At 41.6% G+C, this 19286-nt stretch overlaps 1 protein-coding gene across 1 annotated transcript in view; it reads right to left on the bottom strand.

Annotated features, from left to right (window-relative positions):
* Positions 1-1344: 1344 nt before the first annotated feature.
* The window catches only part of LOC125883459 (uncharacterized), a 42930-nt gene continuing 24988 nt past the window's right edge, over positions 1345-19286 (bottom strand). The window contains exons 21-29 of the mRNA XM_049567745.1: positions 18832-18997; positions 16699-16888; positions 16413-16546; positions 13834-13970; positions 12949-13097; positions 10255-10461; positions 9988-10082; positions 6770-6894; positions 1345-3496 (exon numbers count right to left, since the gene is read on the bottom strand). Of these exons, the coding sequence (XP_049423702.1) occupies positions 3249-3496; positions 6770-6894; positions 9988-10082; positions 10255-10461; positions 12949-13097; positions 13834-13970; positions 16413-16546; positions 16699-16888; positions 18832-18997 (1451 nt within the window). The 3' untranslated portion in view covers positions 1345-3248. The remainder of the gene's footprint in view (positions 3497-6769; positions 6895-9987; positions 10083-10254; positions 10462-12948; positions 13098-13833; positions 13971-16412; positions 16547-16698; positions 16889-18831; positions 18998-19286) is intronic.

Genomic DNA, 19286 nt, shown 5'->3' with positions numbered 1-19286 from the left:
AAACTGATTAGATCTGGTAGTCAAAGGTCAAAGTCAATGTCACCTTGCATCAGTCTCGTTCTTGTGAGTGCAATATCTCAAGAACAACGTGGAATTTTTTCAACTATGGCACAAACGTTCACTTTGGGTCAAGGATGAACTGAATACAATTTGGTGGTCAAAGGTCAAGGTCACTGTGACCTCACAATACATGTTTTTGGCCATATCTCAAGAATTCATACATGAAAAAACATTTAGACAAATGTCTAATAGGATAAAATGATGAAGTGATGACATTTTACATACAAAAGGTCAAAGGCCAGCTCCACTGTGACATGTTAGTGTTCTGCAAAAACACTTTTCTGGCCATTACTCAATGTTGTAACTTAGCAGAATTATAATACCACAGGACACTAAACCCATTTTGTAGCTTAATGTAAATATTAGAACTGCTCCACATGACTGGCTGACTGATAAACTCTAGTACAAGTGCCTCCTTGTGTCATAACCATGCAGTGAGAACCAGAGGCCATCTACAACCTTTCAAACAGTCATCACACAAAGGTCCTAAAGGGCCTTGAAGTGGTGAGAGGACATTTTGGTAGACACTTAAACATTACAAGTAACGCTTTAAAGAGTGAACAACAGTTGATTAATTTGTTGTCTAACTCAGATCTGGACTTTCTCAGTTAAATATCAGGGATGGTCATCGTACTTTTTATTCCTCAACATCTATAGCTTGCTGAATTTCTCAACTCTGAATTTTTGACATAAAGTACCCTTATTTACTTACTACACATAGCAATGTTTAAAACTTTAAGTTACGACAAGGTATAATAATTAGAGTGAAGAATTACAAATTGAGACAATCTATTAAACCCTCCATTCATTTTCATCTTCTTATGCGAGGCCAGGCAGAGGTGGCGAGTAAGGCCCTGGTTACACTTTGCATTAACATGTGTCCAGAGTGATCGAATCACAAGTGGATAGCTCTAAGTACAGGTGTGAATGCATCAAAATGTGTCCTCAATGCCTCTTGAGTTCTAATCACTCAGATCACATTTGGTGGTGGTCTGGGCCACATATGGCCACATTGTCTCAACTGCGTGTAGCTAATGTGTCTCGGGCCAAGGATCATCTACACAGCTCTACAATTTAATGAGGTATCACAAAGATTTTACATTAATCTGAATTATCAGTTTTTTGTTTGTAAAAAAAAAAAATCACACTTCTTCATGAAGCTATGAAATTTCATATATGCCTCAGGTCATTCCTTCTTGGTTACAGCCATACCTGGTCCGCCATCAACATGGATACAGCTGTTTACTCCAGCTAAAGCACACGGCTCAATAAATCAAGGGAACACATAAATCACACATTAGATCTTAATGAATGAATTATTCAAGTTGAAAATCTTTACTGATGTACATTGTATAATTTGTTGAGAACAAAATGATGTAACAACGGTCAATGGAAACCAAAATCATCAACCCACTGAGGGCTGGGTTCAAAATCACACCGAAAATCAAAGTAACAAATTGAAATCACAGGGTGATCCAACCTGCATGAATTTTATCACAGCAACTCATAATGTGGCTCAGTAGTGTGTATGACCCCAGTGTGCATGTCTGTAATCCCAACAATGTCGGGGCATGCTCCTGATGAGTCGGTGGATGGTGTCCTGGGGAATACTTGGTGGCATTGGACACACTGATACATAACGTCCCATAGGTGCTCAGTTGAATTTAGGTCAGAGGATCAAGAGGGCCAGTCAATGGCATCAGTGCCTTCATCATCCAGGAACTGCCTCCACAATCTGGCAACATGAGGCGGGGCGTTGTCCTGCACCAGGAGGAATCCAGGGCCCACTGCACCAGCGTAAGGTCTGACAGTTGCTCTGAGGACTTTATCCTGGTACCTACCAGCAGTCAAGGTACCGCTGGCTATGACATGGAGGTCTGTGTGACCCTCAAAGGATATGCCTCCTCAGACCATCACTGACCCACTGCCAAACCGATCATGCTGGATGATGTTACAGGCAGCATAGCATTCACCATGGCGTCTCCAGACTTTTTATTGCCTGTCACATGCTCGCTGTGAACCTGCTCTCATCTGTGAAGACAACAGCGTGCCACTGGTGGACCTGCCAATTCTGGTGTTCTCTGGTGAATATCAATTGTGCTGCACGGTGCTGGGCTGTGAGCTCAGGTCCCACTAGAGGATGCTGGGCCCTCAAGCCACCCTTATGGAGTCTGTTTCTGACAGTCTGATCATAAACATGCACACCAGTAGCCTGCTGGAGGTCATTTTTCAGGGCTCTGGTAGTGCTCCTCCTGTTCCTCCTCATACAAAGGAGCAAATACTGGTCCTGCTGCTGGGTAGATGCCCTTCTACAGCCCTGTCCAGCTCTCCTCGTGTAACAACCTGTCTCCTGGTGTCTCCTCCATGTCCTTGAGACTGTGCTGGGAGACACAGCAAACCTTCTTGCTACTACACGTATGGATGTGACATCCTGGAGGAGCTGGACTACCTGTGCAACCTGATTGGGCTGCAGGTACCGCCTCATGCTACCAGTAGTTACAAGGACACTAGCAGAAAACAAAACTAGAGAAGAATCAGTCAGGAAAGATGTGGCCACCACATGAAAAACAATTTCCCCCCAATTTTGGGGTGTTGTCTTACTTTTGCCTCACCATTGCAGCTGTTCTTAAGTGCTATATTGTAGACAACTGGACTGCAGGTGAAACTGATTCACAATCAGTTGTGCTTCCTAAATGGACAGAATGATATCCCTGAAGTTTAACTCACTTGGTGTTTTACCGTGACAGTTAAGTGTTCCCTTAATTTTTTTTAGCAGCGCATTTATGTTTCTGGGATGTCAGTGTTTTCGATGAGACAGACCTTTGGGAATGTGATATATGTGAAAATTCAATTGTTAAATTGCATTGAACATGAACGCATTGTGTTCAAAGTAGTAAACACTGCAACTAAAATAACAAACAGTCCCAGCAAATGTCATTCATTATCATCTGTGCATACAGACCCCCTTCAGCAAGTGATACATTTTTTGATCAACTCACAGAGATCCTGAAAGGATGCAATCACAACAAAAAAAATTGGTGATTTTACATTGAATTTGGAGGATTAGTTAAAGAGAAATTCAAATTATAATAATTAATTTCAAACACATCAGGGAGACCACTTGATAAAAAGCTCAACAAGGACTGCAAAAATATTATATATATAAGGAGGTATAAAACGTTGAATTTTCAGGAGTTTTCCTCCTCTTCCTCACTGCTGCTGGACTCTCCAAACAGGTCTTCATCTTTAGGGACTTGAGTTGCTGAGCTGACAGTCCTGGATGTTGCCCTGACGCTGATGAGGGTGGGGCTGTGGCTTAGACCAAGCAGGATGGAAACCTGGCATCCAGGAAGCAGCCTCATACAGTGGACATGTGCATCCAGGGAGAGCACAGACAAGACGCTACACGCCTCCAGGTCCCACAGGCTCAGCTGTCCTGAATTATCATAGCAACAGAAAAGTTCTGTTTTGTTAGTCATGGGAAAATTCTGCTACCTATGATATGACAGTGAAAATAAATGTTTCTTAAGGTAGTAATGCGCATAGTTGTGTCCTTAGACTAAGTTTGTTTGAGCAATGCCTAGCTCACAATACACGACTTTAGCCCTGATTTTTTGCTCCCCAACATTTTTCGGAGTTCCCAAACAAAAGCCCCACAGATCAGAGGCAAATTGGCATTGGCCCTGAATTCCCAAATCAGTGCCACATTGGTTAACATAAATTTTCGTGGCAACAAAGCTACTTGGGTAGGTTACAATACACATCATGTTTTGGGTTAAAATAAATATCTTTTTGGCTACTGTCTTCATAATGAAGGGATTGTGGGTCGTTTAGCTCGGGATCAACAAGGAGTCTCTCCTCATCCATTCTTTGTCACACAAGACAGAGTTCAGAGTTCTCTTTATACATCCATGGTGAGGAGAGGAGTCAAGCTGCCATAGGAGCAGAGAAAAAGAGTTGCTATGCGAGCTGGTATGTAGCCTACAAGAAGAAAGCGAGTGGGAGAAAATGCATTTATTCGGCGGCGAGGCTGGAAATAGAGCAGTGGCATTAAGTGCCATGGAGCAGTGCATCCATGAAAGCTGATACGTGTACGCTGCCACTGGTGCAGGGTTTTACTTAGAAAATAATAGGGGCATATATTTTGATGTGATGTGTTCGGGGCAGGTGTATATTGGCATTTAATGTCAAATATTGCTACAGACATTTTCAATGTAATTCAATTTAGTTAGCTGAAAGGCCAGTGTGTCTTATATCTCATCTCCCATAGACACCAAAGGTTGCCTCCAGCATTGGCATCACATAGAGGGGACGTGACACAGCATATGCCATCCCAGGAATGTGAATGGGCTAGTGTACTGGGGTCTATCCTACCAGTTGGACGTGCCTGGAAACCTCTAACAGGAGGCGCCCAGGAGGATTCTGATCAGATGTTGAACCACCTCAGCTGGAGGAGGAGCAGCGGCTCTACTCTGAGCTCCCCCTGGATGTCTGAACTCCTTACCCTATCTCTATGTCTCTATAGCAGAGATGGGACCAAGTCACACATGTGCAAGTCTCAAGTAAGTCCCAAGTCATTTTTTCTTGGGCAAGTCAAGTCACAGGTTATGTCAAGTCAAGTCCTGTAATAGGTCAAGTCAAGTCCAAGTCCAAGTCAAGTCACCTTATTATTGTAATTTTACCTGCAGAATCTGATCGTAATAAAGTGAAAAGACAAGATATAAGTAACTGTCACACGCGTGCACGGGCACGGGCACACACACACACACACACACACACACACACACTAAACAAGGCAGCGGCCAAAATCACCCATTTAGCTCATTTAACCCCATGTTGCTCGTTAATGTACAGGCGGTCTTGTGATGAACCGGTCGGAATGTTCGCTCACGTTTTCTGGGGTTAATTTTAGCAAATAAATTAAAAAACAACCGACCCCCCACCCCTGTATTGTATCCAGCTAACGATAGCTAACTACCGACAAACCAGATAATATTAGCTAATTGACAAGCACTTACTGGGCAGAATGGCTCTTCAAATGACAAACAAAGTTGTCGTCTGGCTGTCCGAGATGTTTATGCCGCATATCTTGCACTGTGCTGTTCGTCTTTTGCCGTCATAATGGTAATTCCGAAAGCCGAAGATGATCATGACAATGCCATTCTCAGCCTGCGCTCCTACCGGGTAATCGACATTATTTTTTAAATTAATTTATTAATTTTATATTCAAACTGAAAACATGATGTGAATAACACTCAAGTCATTCAAGTCATCGTGTCTCAAGTCAAGTCAAGTCTCAAGTCTTTAACTTCCAAGTCCGAGTCAAGTCTCAAGTCTTTTATTTTTTGTCAAGTCAAGTCACAAGTCATCAAAACAGCAACTCGAGTCGACTCGAGTCCAAGTCACAATGACTCAAGTCCCCATCTCTGCTCTATAGCCCTTTTAAAACAGGAATTGTGCAAATTAGCAGGAAAGCCCAATCAGTCTTCTTTCACCATTGGCAGTATAAAAACAAAAATGGGGATTGCGGCAAAATGCCCCCTACCTATGTTTGTTTATACACAATGTGCCTTTTTTGGGGCAATGGGGGGCGTGAGCAAGTAACAAAACGTGTAGCTCAGCGTGTGATGTAAACAGTGACATGGGAGGGAAGCTGCGGCTGGTCAGTCCTTCGGCAATTCTTTGTAAGTCGGCCCGTTCTTCACCGTTCCTGTCATCTGACGGTTAATGGCCTCTTCGTTTGCGAGGGCAAGGAGGGCGCACAATTCCTTGTCTCCCCAGTTGCTCATCTTTACAGTGTCTGTCAGGTTTGCGTTTCCCTCTTGCTACTAGCTGCTCGCTAATTCCTGGTATCAGCTGTTTCCTGTTTATCCACTGCCAGTGGGTCACATGTGCGGCGTCATCAACAGCTCCTCCCATAAGTCTTCAACAGTCTCTCCCGTTGCGGAAGGCCACCTCAGTCTTTTTAAACTAAAAGGGTTCTGCCAATATGTCTACCCTACGAGGCAGAAAATTGGGCACCTCAGATCAACTCGCCAATCCGGCTCTGTGAGTCTAAACGCTCACAGCTGGCCGGCAAAGCGGCCCAACATTCGCAGGAAATCTGGCAGTGTAAAAGGGGCTTATGGCTGAGCCCAGCCACCCCACAAAGGAAACTCATTTTGGCCGCTCATTCTTTTGGTCACTACACATAGTCCCACAGGTGAGGGTTGGGACGTAGATGGACCACTATATTGCAAGCTTTGCCTACAGCTCCCTTTTCACTGCAATGGTTCAGTAACTCCTACATCACTGCTGACACTGCACCAAACCACCTGTCCATTTGTCCATTTTACCATCACTCTTGAACAAGACCCTGAGACACTTGAACTCTTTTACTTGGGGCAGCAACTCATTTTCAACCCAGAGTGACCATCCAGGGTTTTCTGGCAGAAAACACTGGAGATACTATCATTGTAGCACAGAAATGGTCTGTTGGTCATAGAATTAAAATGTATATCAGCCTCTTTTTATCCAGTCTGTATCCTCCTGGGACTACACTGATTTCACTTGCTTCAAAGTGTGAAAACTTGCTGTAAGATTGCATCTTAATGTAAAAGGGCCTTGAGAAAACAGTTGGTTTCCAGCACCGGAGTATATAGACAATGCCCTAATAAATATTTTCTCTCCTTTATATGAGCTTTTGATAACTTCTAGTTGTGTTTCCTACCTGACAGCAGGATGGCTCTGCTTCCTCCCTCTGTAACGTGAAGCTTACTGGAGACTTCTATCGTCAGGTTCCCATACCCACTGATGCTCTTATACTTTCCCCTGAAGGGGTCCCACACCTTCAGTCTGTCAAAGCAAACATTGACAACACTAAATATTAAACTCTGAAAGCACTTTCACATCCAGATATTTCGGGACAGAATTCTCTACAGGATTTTCTTGTTAGCACAATACTAGTGGAACCCAATGGCAGCCTGATTAGCAACATCATGTCAGACAACAACAGCTGTTTTGACTGTGAGGTGAAAAGTTAATGTTACAGAGTGTGAAGGCTGATAGCAGGGCTGGATGAAGACAATGGGGAGCCCTTGTCTGTCTCCTGCTCTCCAAAATAGATTTGTTGATTAAATGCCAATGTATTTATCAAACTATGCAATATGTAATCAGGCCCACCATCAGGGGGGTCAAAGGGTACAGATGACCCTGGCCCAAACCAAGGGGGGGCCCATGGAAAGGTCTATGGTTGACCTTTACATTGGATCAAGTACAACAATTTACTTATTGACTTATATCACTGACAATACAATTTATATGTATTTACATGATAAATAAATTTATTTTTTTCATTAAAATTGAAATGGTGGGGTCCAGACTGCAGCCTGATTAGCTAAGTCAGAATGTCTCACCAAATATTCAGAGCTCCTAAAGGAAAAGTCAGGGTACAGAGAGAACAGGAAAATGAAAGGAGCAGAGAGGCGATGGACAAATGTCTGACAGGAAAAAAATCTGAAGAAGGACCAGGTTTGACAGGCAGAGCTGAAGGTGAGGAGTGAGACAGACTAATATTAGCTAATAAAACCTGCTGTGTCGGGCTCAGTTTTAAAGCTACAGTGAAGACATGGGTATCATATTAAACTAGAGGGCCTAAGGCATCCATTGGTACCGATGGAAAACGGGCCAAATGACGCTCCAAAGTTACGCTAAATTTTGGCGAAGGAAAAAGGAGCATTGCCATTTTCAAAAATCAGTTCTGCATACTGGGGTCCCTAAAGAGTCTTGCAATTACATGTTGGGTATGACTGGAAAACGGAGGGTTGACAGCAATATACTCTTAACACTATTTCAGTTTTGCACACAATTTGAACAAAATTTGATCAAAGTAGTATTTTTTCCAGTCATGATTTGATCTTATAATTTAATACCATGCAGTCATTTCTTCAGTCAGTGTTAGATTTTACTTTTCTCTAATCATTCATTGGAGGGCATTTTGCCAGAAAAACAAACAAACAAACAACAAAATACATGTGGAAAATGCCCCCCTGCCCATATTTCCTAATGGCTGGCCTGTATGTAATACAATATAAATTAAAAGGTATTACACTTTGTCTCGATACTAAGACACATTTCTTGAGATTAAGCTCCATTTCCCCTTCTTTCATTGTGTAACAGCTTAGGTTGGGTTGCACTGGTTTTCCAGCTTCTCTCAGTCCACCCATGTATAAGCACATGATGAACCAGGCCGTCATGACGGCTGAGATTACTTGTCTTTGTTTTTTTCCTCCCCCTCCTGTCTGTTGTCTTGTAAAAGTTTTATGTCTGTGTTTTATCATCATTTTGTCATATTGACTGTCTTTCCATACACACGACTTCCATCGCATGTCTGTCCTGTCCAGGGAGAGGGATCTCTCCTCAGTAGCCCTTTCTGAGGTTTCTTCCATTTTTTTCCCGTTAAGGATTTTTTTAGGCAGTTTTTCCATATCTGTGTAAGGACAGAGGGTGTGGTGTGCTGCACAGACTGTAAAGTCCCCTGAGGCATATAGTGATTTGTCAAATTACTTAACTTGACATTGTTAGGATCCGTTATTCCAGAGCACATGGACATGCCTCAAGGCCCTACATATTGACCTGTGCAATACTGATTGGTGTGCTAACAATTCTGAGGCGTAGTGTTTGCTCCTGGAGAAACCTGGACTGTGGATCTTTTAACACCATTCTCATGTCAGATCTGAGGAGTCTTGGTGCAGAATGAAGGGTTAAAAGATCTGAAATGTAAAGGTGAGCAGCTGTAGTGCTGTGATTTCAAAGTCTAGAAGTCAAACAAAAAGGAAGCCTTTATCATTCAGCTAGCTTGTTAGAAGTCTTGCAAGCAAAGTTAACTATGTGCTTGAGGAGCCTTGGATAACATTGGCAATATTTCTGATGTATAAATAGCAAGACTGAACAAGAAAATTGATGTACTGTTTGAAGTTGATTGAAAACAACTCCTAAATTTGTGACTGTTTTATGTTAGTTGTCACCTGCAGGAGGACGGAGGCAGGGCAGCACCAGAGGAAATGCACATTGATACAATTTGTTGGCTTTGTAAAAGCACTCAGAAGAAAAAGCTGTATGGCTGGTCCTCATGGAAAAAGCTCTTCCTGTCCATTTGTTTGTCCCAAACACTATAAAGCCTCCAAGAAGACAGTAAGGGCTTCCGTTATGCCTGAGACTTGAAACCTTAGTTCTGATTGTGTAGTTGCAAATTTAAGGCAATATTAAGATATATGCCTCAGTTTTAGGTTGATGTATACTTTTTTAAGATGTTACTTTAAATCACTTCCTGTATTTTTTATTTGTTTTTGCAGTTCAAAAAACTTACTTTAACACCTAGAAGAGTGTAATATAGCACTTAAATGTGCTAAATGGGTTCTGTTTATATGGATAATTCTATCCTTTTTAAATTTCAAATAATGTTTTTCTTCTCTTAAATCCCAGAATGTGATATGAGAGTGCCAGTGGCAATGATGCCAATTCAGAAAATTCTGAAAAAGTTATGTTTGTGAAATGTTCATCAGGACTCTGTTTTTTCAATCTGCAGATGCATCCTTTGATCTGTCGCAACTGTTAGTGCACACTGCAAACAAATGTTTTTGCAATCAAAGCAATAAAAATGTTGAATTTTCAAAAAGGAAACTTTTTTTTTCTAATTTCTCTCATTTCAGACACTTTCTTATTTATTCTTCTATATATTACTATTGCCCTTACATAAAGCTAATGTAATTTCATGAAAAAATAGTATTTCTTCTCTGATTACTCGATTAATTGCCAGAATAATTGGTAGAATACTTGATTACTAGCTGCAGCCCTATCCAGGACTAAACAAGACCAGTGACTCACAATGGTAGGATGCAGTGTTGATGTGATGAATAACATGGCCATGTCACTGTGCTGAAAGCTTACCTGTTGCTTCCTGTGGCCCCAAAGACCACTCTGTCTGCGCTGTCTGTGATAGCTACACAGCAAACTCCACCCTCACTGCTCAGTCTCTTTCTCACCTAAAACAATTTGTACAAAACATAACCTGAGAGCAGCATGAAATCAAATCATCCACAAGTCAATCACAAATTGCCTATTTTGGTCATCAGAGAACTGAGAAATGCAAATAATAAGTATTTAAAACTGAACATATAAGAGCATTGCAAACTGTAACAAACAGTGACAGCCCACCGTTCCTGTGTGCAGGTCCCACAGGGTGATGTAGGGGGTCCTCTGCTTTCGGTTGTAGCTGGTCAGCACCAGGTGGCTGCCGGTGTAAGTAATAGCTGCAGTGTGGAGGCTCAGCAGTGATGGTTTATCCTCCAATGTGTGGAGGTGTTCTTGTGATACCATGCTGAAGACGTTAAGGTGGTGAGCAAAATAAGAGCACACCACCACCTACAAAACAATGGAGTGGAATGTACAGGTCAATAATACAACAGCAATGTTGGTTTGATTCTATTTCTAGTATTGAATTTTTTCTGTTTATGTTTTATTGTAGTACATTATGTTTAATACCTTTTGTGCCCCTTCATTTCTTTAATAATGTACATCTCTACTGAGGTAGACCCTAACCTATCTGCCTTGACTGCAAAGCACTTTGGGTCAACACGTGTTGTTTGAAAATGTACCATATACACTCACTGACCACTTAATTAGGTACACCTGTTCAACTGTTCCTTAATGCAAATAGCTAATCAGCCAATCACATGGCAGCAACTCAATGCATTTAGGCATGTAAACATAGTGAAGACCACCTGCTGGTTTTCAAACCAAGCATTAGAATGGGGAAGAAAGGTGATTTAAGTGACTTTAAACGTGACATGGTTGTTGGTGCCAGATGGGCTGGTCTGAGTTTGCAGAAACTGCTGATCTACTGGGATTTTCACACACAACCATCTCTGGGGTTTACAGAGGATGGTCCGAAAAAGAGAAAATATCCAGTGAGCGACAGTTCTCTGGGTGAAAATGCCTTGTTGATGCCAGAGGTCAAAGGAGAATGGCCAGACTGGTTCAAGATGATAGAAAGGCAACAGTAACTCAAATAACCACTGGTTACAACCAAAGTATACAGAAGACCATCTCTGAACAAACAACATGTTGAACTTTGAAGCAGATGGGCTCCAGCAGCAGCAGACCACACCAGGTGCCACTCCTGTCAGCTAACAACAGGAAACTGAGGCTACAATTCACACGGGCTCACCGAAATTGAACAATACAAGATTGGAAAAATGTTGCCTGGTCTGATGAGTCTGGGTTTCTGCTGCAACATTCAGATGGTAGGGTCAGAATCTGGCGTAAACAACATGAAAGCATGGATCCATCCTCCCTTGTATGGATGGTTCAGGCTGCTGGTGGTGTAATGGTGTGTGGGATATTTTCTTGGCACACTTGGGATCCCTCAGTACCAACTGAGCTCTGTTTACACCACAGCCTAACTGAGTATTGTTGCTGACCGTGTCCTTTATGACCTCGGTGTAACCCTCTTCTGATAGCTACTTCCACCAGTATAACGCACCATGTCACAAAGCTCAAATCATCTCAGACTGGTTTCTTGAACATGACAATGAGTTCACTGTACTCCAGTGGCCTCCACAGTCACCACATCTTAATCCAATAGAGCACCTTTGGGATGTGGTGGAACGGGAGATTCGCATCATGGATGTGCAGCCAACAACAAATCTGCAGCAACTGCGTGATGCTATCATGATAGAAATATGGACTAAAATCTTTGAGGAATGTTTCCAGCACCTTGTTGAATCTATGTCACCAAGAATTAAGGTAGTACTGAAGGGGTCCAACCCGGTACTAACAAGGTGTTACTGAATTAAGTTGCTGGTGAGTGTGTATAAACTGTATTGAACTGACCTAATTGCAAACAATACTGAATTTATAAAGTCATTAACATGATCTTAAATGAAGGGAAATACATGCTAGGATTATAAACCAGTCAGTCATGTTGCAGTTTACATCCATGTCTGTCAAGACTCATATAATATATGTAGAGAAAACTTTGAAGGAATTTAATAAAGGGCATAAGGATATTTTGTGGTGAAATGTGGATGCTTCACACACATCTTCCCCACAGCAGCACAGAAGATCTATACAATCAGCACAGTTTAAGGTGGGTACCCAAGATTAGTGTCACAACTTCAGTATCCGACCAAATGTCTCCCCTTCTGCTCCTGAGATATGGTGTTGAGTAATGTCCAGAAAAGATTATGATGTCACAGTGAAGTTGAACTTTGACCTTTTGGATACAGAATGTCATCACGTCCTCATTTTATCCTATTAGACATTTGTGTGAAATTTATGGACTATTGCAGCTTCCAGAAAAGTAAAAAAAAAAATAGCCTCCAACTGTACTATAAACCCCCTGAACCACCTGATGTCTTCCGCGCTCCACACTCAGTTCAGCACACCTGCCTTTAATTAAAGGTTCCCAAGATGGTGGCGCATTAAAGCCACTCAAAAAATAATAGGAAACTGGGACTTGCTAGATATGGCCCTAACATGCATTTGGCGTTTGTGCCAAATTTGAAGAAATTCCCTAAAGGTTTCGGCGACGGATGGACAGGCAAGCCGAAAACAAAATGCCTCCAGCCATGGCTGTTGCCCGCGCAGAGGCGTAAAAAGTGCTCATTGATTCTCAAAGTGATAATTTTGACAACAGCTGCGTGACCAGAAATGCCATGTTGTTTCCTCTCTCTCTCCTCACATTTCCTGTGATCACTCTATTGTTAGTTTCAAATAAAGGTAGACCCTCCTATGGTGTGTGGAATTCTGTAAATACACAGAGCTGCTTTATCAGCCTAAAACATGGCAATATTCTTTGCAGATAACAATGTAGATTTGGATGGGTTATCCAGTCCCTGTGCTGAGTACCTGTTCACCTCCGCTGAGGAGGTATTGGTGTATAGAGTTGTATTTCTCTCTGTCCAGCCTCCTTTTTGCTTCTCTCTCCCTCTGTGCCTCTCTCTCCAGCCTCCTCTTCTTTGCAGACTGGCTCTCTGTTCGAATGTCCCACAGCATCACTGTGGCAAGGTAAGAAAACTCAGAGTTACTTACAACTACAGGCCTACCTGACATGTACTCTCATCTGACCAGATATCTTTTTTTAAAAGCAGCACAGCATAAATTATCAAGTTTTTTCATTAAAGAAAGGGTAGATGATTCTCCCTGTTTACCACTTTAAAGCCACTGAGTGCAGAATTTGAAAAATTCAGATGGGGAGGTCACATGGCCTGAAGATGCAATAACTGCTCAAAACTATCGCCCTTCCCTTACTTTCTCCACTTTCTTTAAATGATCCGGAACAGACTTTTGTCAGGGGATTACCTTCTGGGCATTAAGATGCATGCAGCAAATACAGCAGTTGGATAGCTGAAGGTTTAAGGAGTAAAGTCCACTCAATAATCAGCAAATGATGACAAGAAGCATGTCACACTTAAACTAGCCTTGTTGCCCATGCTCGCCTCAGCACTGAAGGAGCAACACACTTTTCACTGACAGCCTATTTGCAATACTTGAAGATCACCTGGATGTTACAGCTGAAGTTAAAAAGAACTGGAAAGAAATCCAAAGGTAGAGAGCAGACCAAAAAGGCTTAACTTAATCTAAAACTAAAGTCTTCATTTACCTTAACCAAGTACTTTGCTGGAAAGGATTACACTCATAAACACTATAAAATAGTGAAATACTACAGTAGGTTCATGACAAAGCTAATGATGACAAATACTGTATGTTTACAGAGAGGATCAGGCAGCTCACATGTTGTCTCTCTGCGTGGTGTCACATCAGGCTGCAGGTGTTGGACAGAGCTGCTGCAAAGGAGCGACTCTCTGTGGGATGGTTTGATCTCATGTTTGATAGAGCCAGAGTCCAGATCCCAAAGGATCAGATGATCTCTGCAACAACAGCCAACACACAGAAAACACACTGGAGTTCTGCTGAAACGGGTTCATGCAGCCCAGTCAGCACAAGAAATGTTGGTATTGTATGTTTCTGCAAACCACAAATACGTTACAAGTTTTTAATGTGATGTAGTGTGTGAGCTGATTTTGTCATCTGGAGGTGGAGGGAATGGTGTGACAAACTGCAAACCACTTTTAAGGCACCAATTGTAGGTGTTTTGTAGTGACCCATCGCTGCTTTTCCAGCAGGGACTATGCCCCCAAAACTGGGTATTTTAAGCCAAAACCACACCCCAGGAAACAATGGTCTGTCATGTGATGCCATGGGGCCTGAAAACAGTCTTCCCCATAGACTTACTTTGTGAAAGAGATGTGCAAATCAGTGGATACATTCTTTTGACTGTCACAACCCCTGCGAGATGACTCACTATCGGGATTTGATCCATTTGGTCCAATAACATTCCTATAGTCTTGAAGAGCTGCATGATTTATCATTTATTTCCATTCAAGTTAGTGGATAGCTAAACCAGAAGTTAGCTGCTCAGCTGCGTTACAGTTGCATAAGTCTCTACTTTGCTTGCTCTATGGGCCCCACAATGCAGAAGATCCGGGTAGTTTTATACAATGGAAATAGAGCTTTACTGGGCACATGAGCTAGTCAGCAATTTATCAAGGTCTCTTTATAGATCCACTGCCAAAACATGATCTTTTCCTAACCATAACCAAGTGGAAAGTTATATCTGCTTCACAGTAACATGCAAATGTAACATATCCATGGTTAGCAGAAATGTACAATGCCAACCTTTGTTCTGGCGATTGGTTTGGTCTTTGAAGGTCGATCATGATAAATATACAGTGAAATAACTTAATAATCATGTTTGATAGTTTTGGTTTAAATTCAGTTCTGTTCATGTGGACAATTACCCTGACGTGGCAGATGGTTTGTTACACAGAACCATCTCAGAGGTAATCACTGAAAGTTGTTTGGAAAAGGACAGGCACTTTCAAAAAATATTTGGTAGGGGATTGGATGATCTGTCTATGACCGTCACCATCACTGAAGAGCGATAACATTTTTACTATCGAATAAAGCCTTTAGTGCCCTTCTTTGCTCTCTTCCAATGAAGAAATACCCTCCAGATCTGACATGGCTGATGCTATTGCAGCATCTACACCAACATCTCTGGAAGACGCCAAAGAGTGGTGCAGGAATGAGTCCTAAAACCTGAGAATGAATTAGTATTTTAGCACTTCTGGTTCCCTCATCTTAAAGTCAATAAATTTTTAGAATGGGTCTTTGGTTGGATGCCTGAAATAAGATCTCTGGTTAACACAAGCTTAAGAGGTTTTCACATTTTGTTCTATGATGAAAATACAGAAGTTAATACCCTGCATGTGAAATTTGAAGCTTTTATATGTCTTAAAAAAGGCAGTTGCTCACAGGTGCCTAAATAAAACTACAGAACGTCATCATGCTGAATACAGCTTAACAGCCTTGTGGTGGTGGTGGTGACATTGAAGTCATGTGACTGTGGTGTAATTTGTTTAGATACTGTTGTGAATATGATCATGCTAAACAAGTGTATATAGTGAGAATCATAAACTTTTGTTTGCCACAGATCTTATTTTCTGCTATAATTCAGATTTTCATGAAAAAAATCCAATTGGCTTTTTGTTGGGGGAACCAGAGTAATGTTAAATTCCGGGTCAGCCTCCGAAACAATATCATCCATGCAGCACTCTATTGTTGCTTTGAACAAACAGTCGCCTCTCCATGTCTTCACACACACCTAAACCACACTTGTAGGTGCCAGTAGCATTTCACAGGATTCTGATTGCTCCACACCACTGGTGGTTAGGACACTAACACATTACTTGAAGCCAGACATGATGAATTTTTGCATGATCTTGTGAGAATCCAGCTGCTGTGGAAGTTAAGTGAACGATATGCATTTCAATGTAATCCGAGTAAGGAATGAACGTATGTAGGTAGGTGTCTAAATTAACCAACTGCATGGCAAACACTGAACCCATGGAGATCATAAACAGTTTTTCCCTTCACATTCCCCTCACTTAATTCACCTTTATGGTGTATAAGTGCGTGTGAATGGTCAGTCAAGTAGCAATTGACACCTTGTATGGTAGCCTTGGCTACCAGTGTGTGAATATGTGTGAATGGGTGCATAAGACTTTGTAGTTTAAAAGTGCTTTGAGTGGACAGAGATTAAAAGGTGCTATACAAGTGCAAGTCCATTGAGTCCGCCTACTGACTGTGCAACATAATAACACTGATTGTTACAACCATCTTGTTGATGTAAACAGTCTGTGTAGAACCTTACAAATAAATGTGTGCAAGTCCATTTACCATCCACTGACCATGAAGTATCTCTATATCTGCAGACCTTCCACACGTGTATTTCACAGATTAACTCTCACCTGGTGTCTGAGAGACCCAAAAGAGTCTGCCCATCCTCCAGGAGACGGTACTCATGCTGAGGACAGGGAATAACTGTGATCCCAGTCTGTCTCCTCACATAGCTCCGCTTAATCAAATCATACACCAGGAGAGTCTGTGAGGTCACACATGACACATACATGTTACTATAATGGTTAGTTCAGTAATTCAGAACACAGCTAGGAGAAAACATGTGGTCAAAAGTGCAGACCATAAACTGCTGAACACATATGGTGAAAATGAGCAGATGAATATAAAGGAAATGACCTTGAATGGATGTGAGGGGGCGTCCATGCTTCTGTCTGTTAGGATGTAAAGCTTGAAGTCATGGGTGAGCACCACATCAGTGCTGCTGTAGAGGCCGTGCTCCACTCTGACTGGTTGGCAGGCGAAGCGCTGTCTGGTCAGGTTCCATACATACACTGTCCCAGCTCTCACAGAGCGGCACACAGCATACCTGCCAGCAGAGGGAGCCAGGCTCCATCACAGGCGGATAATACCAGTATACAAATATGGACTGAGTCAGTTTGAATGGAACGTGCTCCTACTACCAAAAATATCCTGAAAATATCAAGTGCTGTACCAGTTTCTTGTCGGGGTGTTTAAGTCTGCAAAATAAGGTTCTAAGGTTTAAGTCTGTCAATAAGACGACACAAAGTTCAAATTCCCTACTTTATGTGTAACAGTAATTTAGTCTCATAGGGTCCTGAAAAATATTATGATAAGATAATATTAAGATAATGTCTTTTTGAGATTACAACAGTAGTTACTACATCATGATTTTACTGTCCATCACATTTTGTCTTCTCCCATTACATTGGGACATAACCTGAGAATTAGCAATGTGTTAACTTGTATAGAATTAATGCATTATAATATTAAAACAAACACTTTATTTATACCCAGGTTTACTTATTGAAATTGATATTATATTGAAATATATACTGGTAGACAATGCAACCTGCATTTTTTAAATACAGTCAGAAGTTTTTTACAGTCTGAAGGATCTCACTCTGACAAAAAGGTCTGTCACTGTAAGGATCATTTTCATAATGTTGTCAGACACTTAGAACAACAATCTGAGCCTGTCAGTGGCAAAAACAGGAACTTTTAATGGACATAAATTAATTAATTAATTCATTTTCCATAAGCGCTTATCCTGTTTGGGGTGGTGCAGGGACTGGAGCCTATCCCAAGTGACACAGGGCAAGAGGCAGGGAACACCCTGGACAGGTCGCCAGACTATCACAAGGCTGACACATAGAGACAGACAACCATTCAACACTGAAATTCACACCTACGGCCAATTTGGAATTAACAATTTTTGGACTGTGGGAGGAAGCTGGAGCACCCAGAGAAAACCCAGACTGACATGGGGCGAACATGCAGAGGGGCTCCTCACTCTGGGTTTAAACCAGGAGTCCTCTTGCTGTGAGGTGACAGTGGTAACCACTGATCCACAGTGCCACCACAGGATGTAAATAGATGGTGCTTAATTGCCTGCAGGGATTACATCGCAGCCTGTTCCCTTAACACTGGGCTCATTTCTAAAATTGTTGTTATTAGTCACCTAGACACAAAAACATGGGACAGTAGGGTCCAGGCTGAAAGAATATTTAAGTTACCCTAATGATTTAAATACATTTCATATACACACAACTACAGTAGATTTAAAAAGTGATGAAATTATTAAGAACGCTACAAAAACAAAAAAAAGAATACTGAATCAGGTCTACCAGACTGAAAATGTTGCTTTTATAGTATGCTAATTTAATTAAATGTGTGCTCAACAGCATAAGCAATTTACATGCAGCTATAATAAACTCTCATGAGTCTGTTAGTGTAGTATGTAAAAAAAAAATCTATCTTCTATCTATTATTGTCAAGATGGCCATTACATTACATTCAAAATGTCTCAGTGGTACTTGTCACTTTACTGTTAATCAGGATTTTTGCTCCTGTTAACTAAACTTTGCACCATTTTCCCAGTGATCTGACTGGTCCGTGGGTGGGCTGTGGTTAGGTCAGCCAATCGCAGCAAAGAGGTGATATTTATATGCAAGTATATGCAACAAAACTGGTCTACAAAGAGGACAAAAAGGATGTGAAGTCACTTGTCTAATGTGGGTTATCAATAAATACTGTGAATGTTTTTTGAGATCAATCAAACTCAGGATATTAATATTGATAGTCCATCACCATCATGGAAATACAGTATATGTGCAGCATCTCCTCAAATTGTGTTGAATGAATCTGTTCAGCCTATGGATAAACCCTGGATCAAAAAACCACTATAACAGAAGTTGATTACATTGACTAATATCTGCCTCTTCAGGATAAGAAGCATCATGAGATGAACACACAAACTGACAGCTGTCAGTACTACATTTCAGTACCCACCTTGGGGTTTTCCCCATTGGGATGATCTCCTCTGTGCCCTCACTCCTGGGCTTATGGATGTTATAGGTCAGAGCCTGGTCATTGATCCTGGAGGTCAGATCCCACAGGCGAAGGTACTTTTCCCCACTGCAGATCCCCAGGCAGAGACGCAGATCAAAGCACAGGCCTGGATGAAAAGGAAAATGTCTTAGTCAACATAGTTGCACTGACCTATGAAGGCTGAAATGTTCTGGTGCACAGCTGACCATATGCTATATGCTATTGTACTTACAAACCAAGCTGTGGTGTAGCATGGTGCAATGGTTGTGCCTCAGCTCTTGGTGTAGAAAATTGGGTCAGGGCGTGAAGCAACTGTTATGGTAGTGCCAGTGATGATATATAATTACAGCTTGAAATTCCCTGCGAGTCTTTAAACAATAAATCTGAAATCATGACTGTTGCTACCAGATTTGATC

This window comes from Epinephelus fuscoguttatus, linkage group LG23, assembly GCF_011397635.1.
Source record: "Epinephelus fuscoguttatus linkage group LG23, E.fuscoguttatus.final_Chr_v1".
In the NCBI taxonomy this organism is placed as follows: Eukaryota; Metazoa; Chordata; class Actinopteri; order Perciformes; family Serranidae; genus Epinephelus; species Epinephelus fuscoguttatus.
This window is presented reverse-complemented; position numbering and strand designations above follow the sequence as displayed.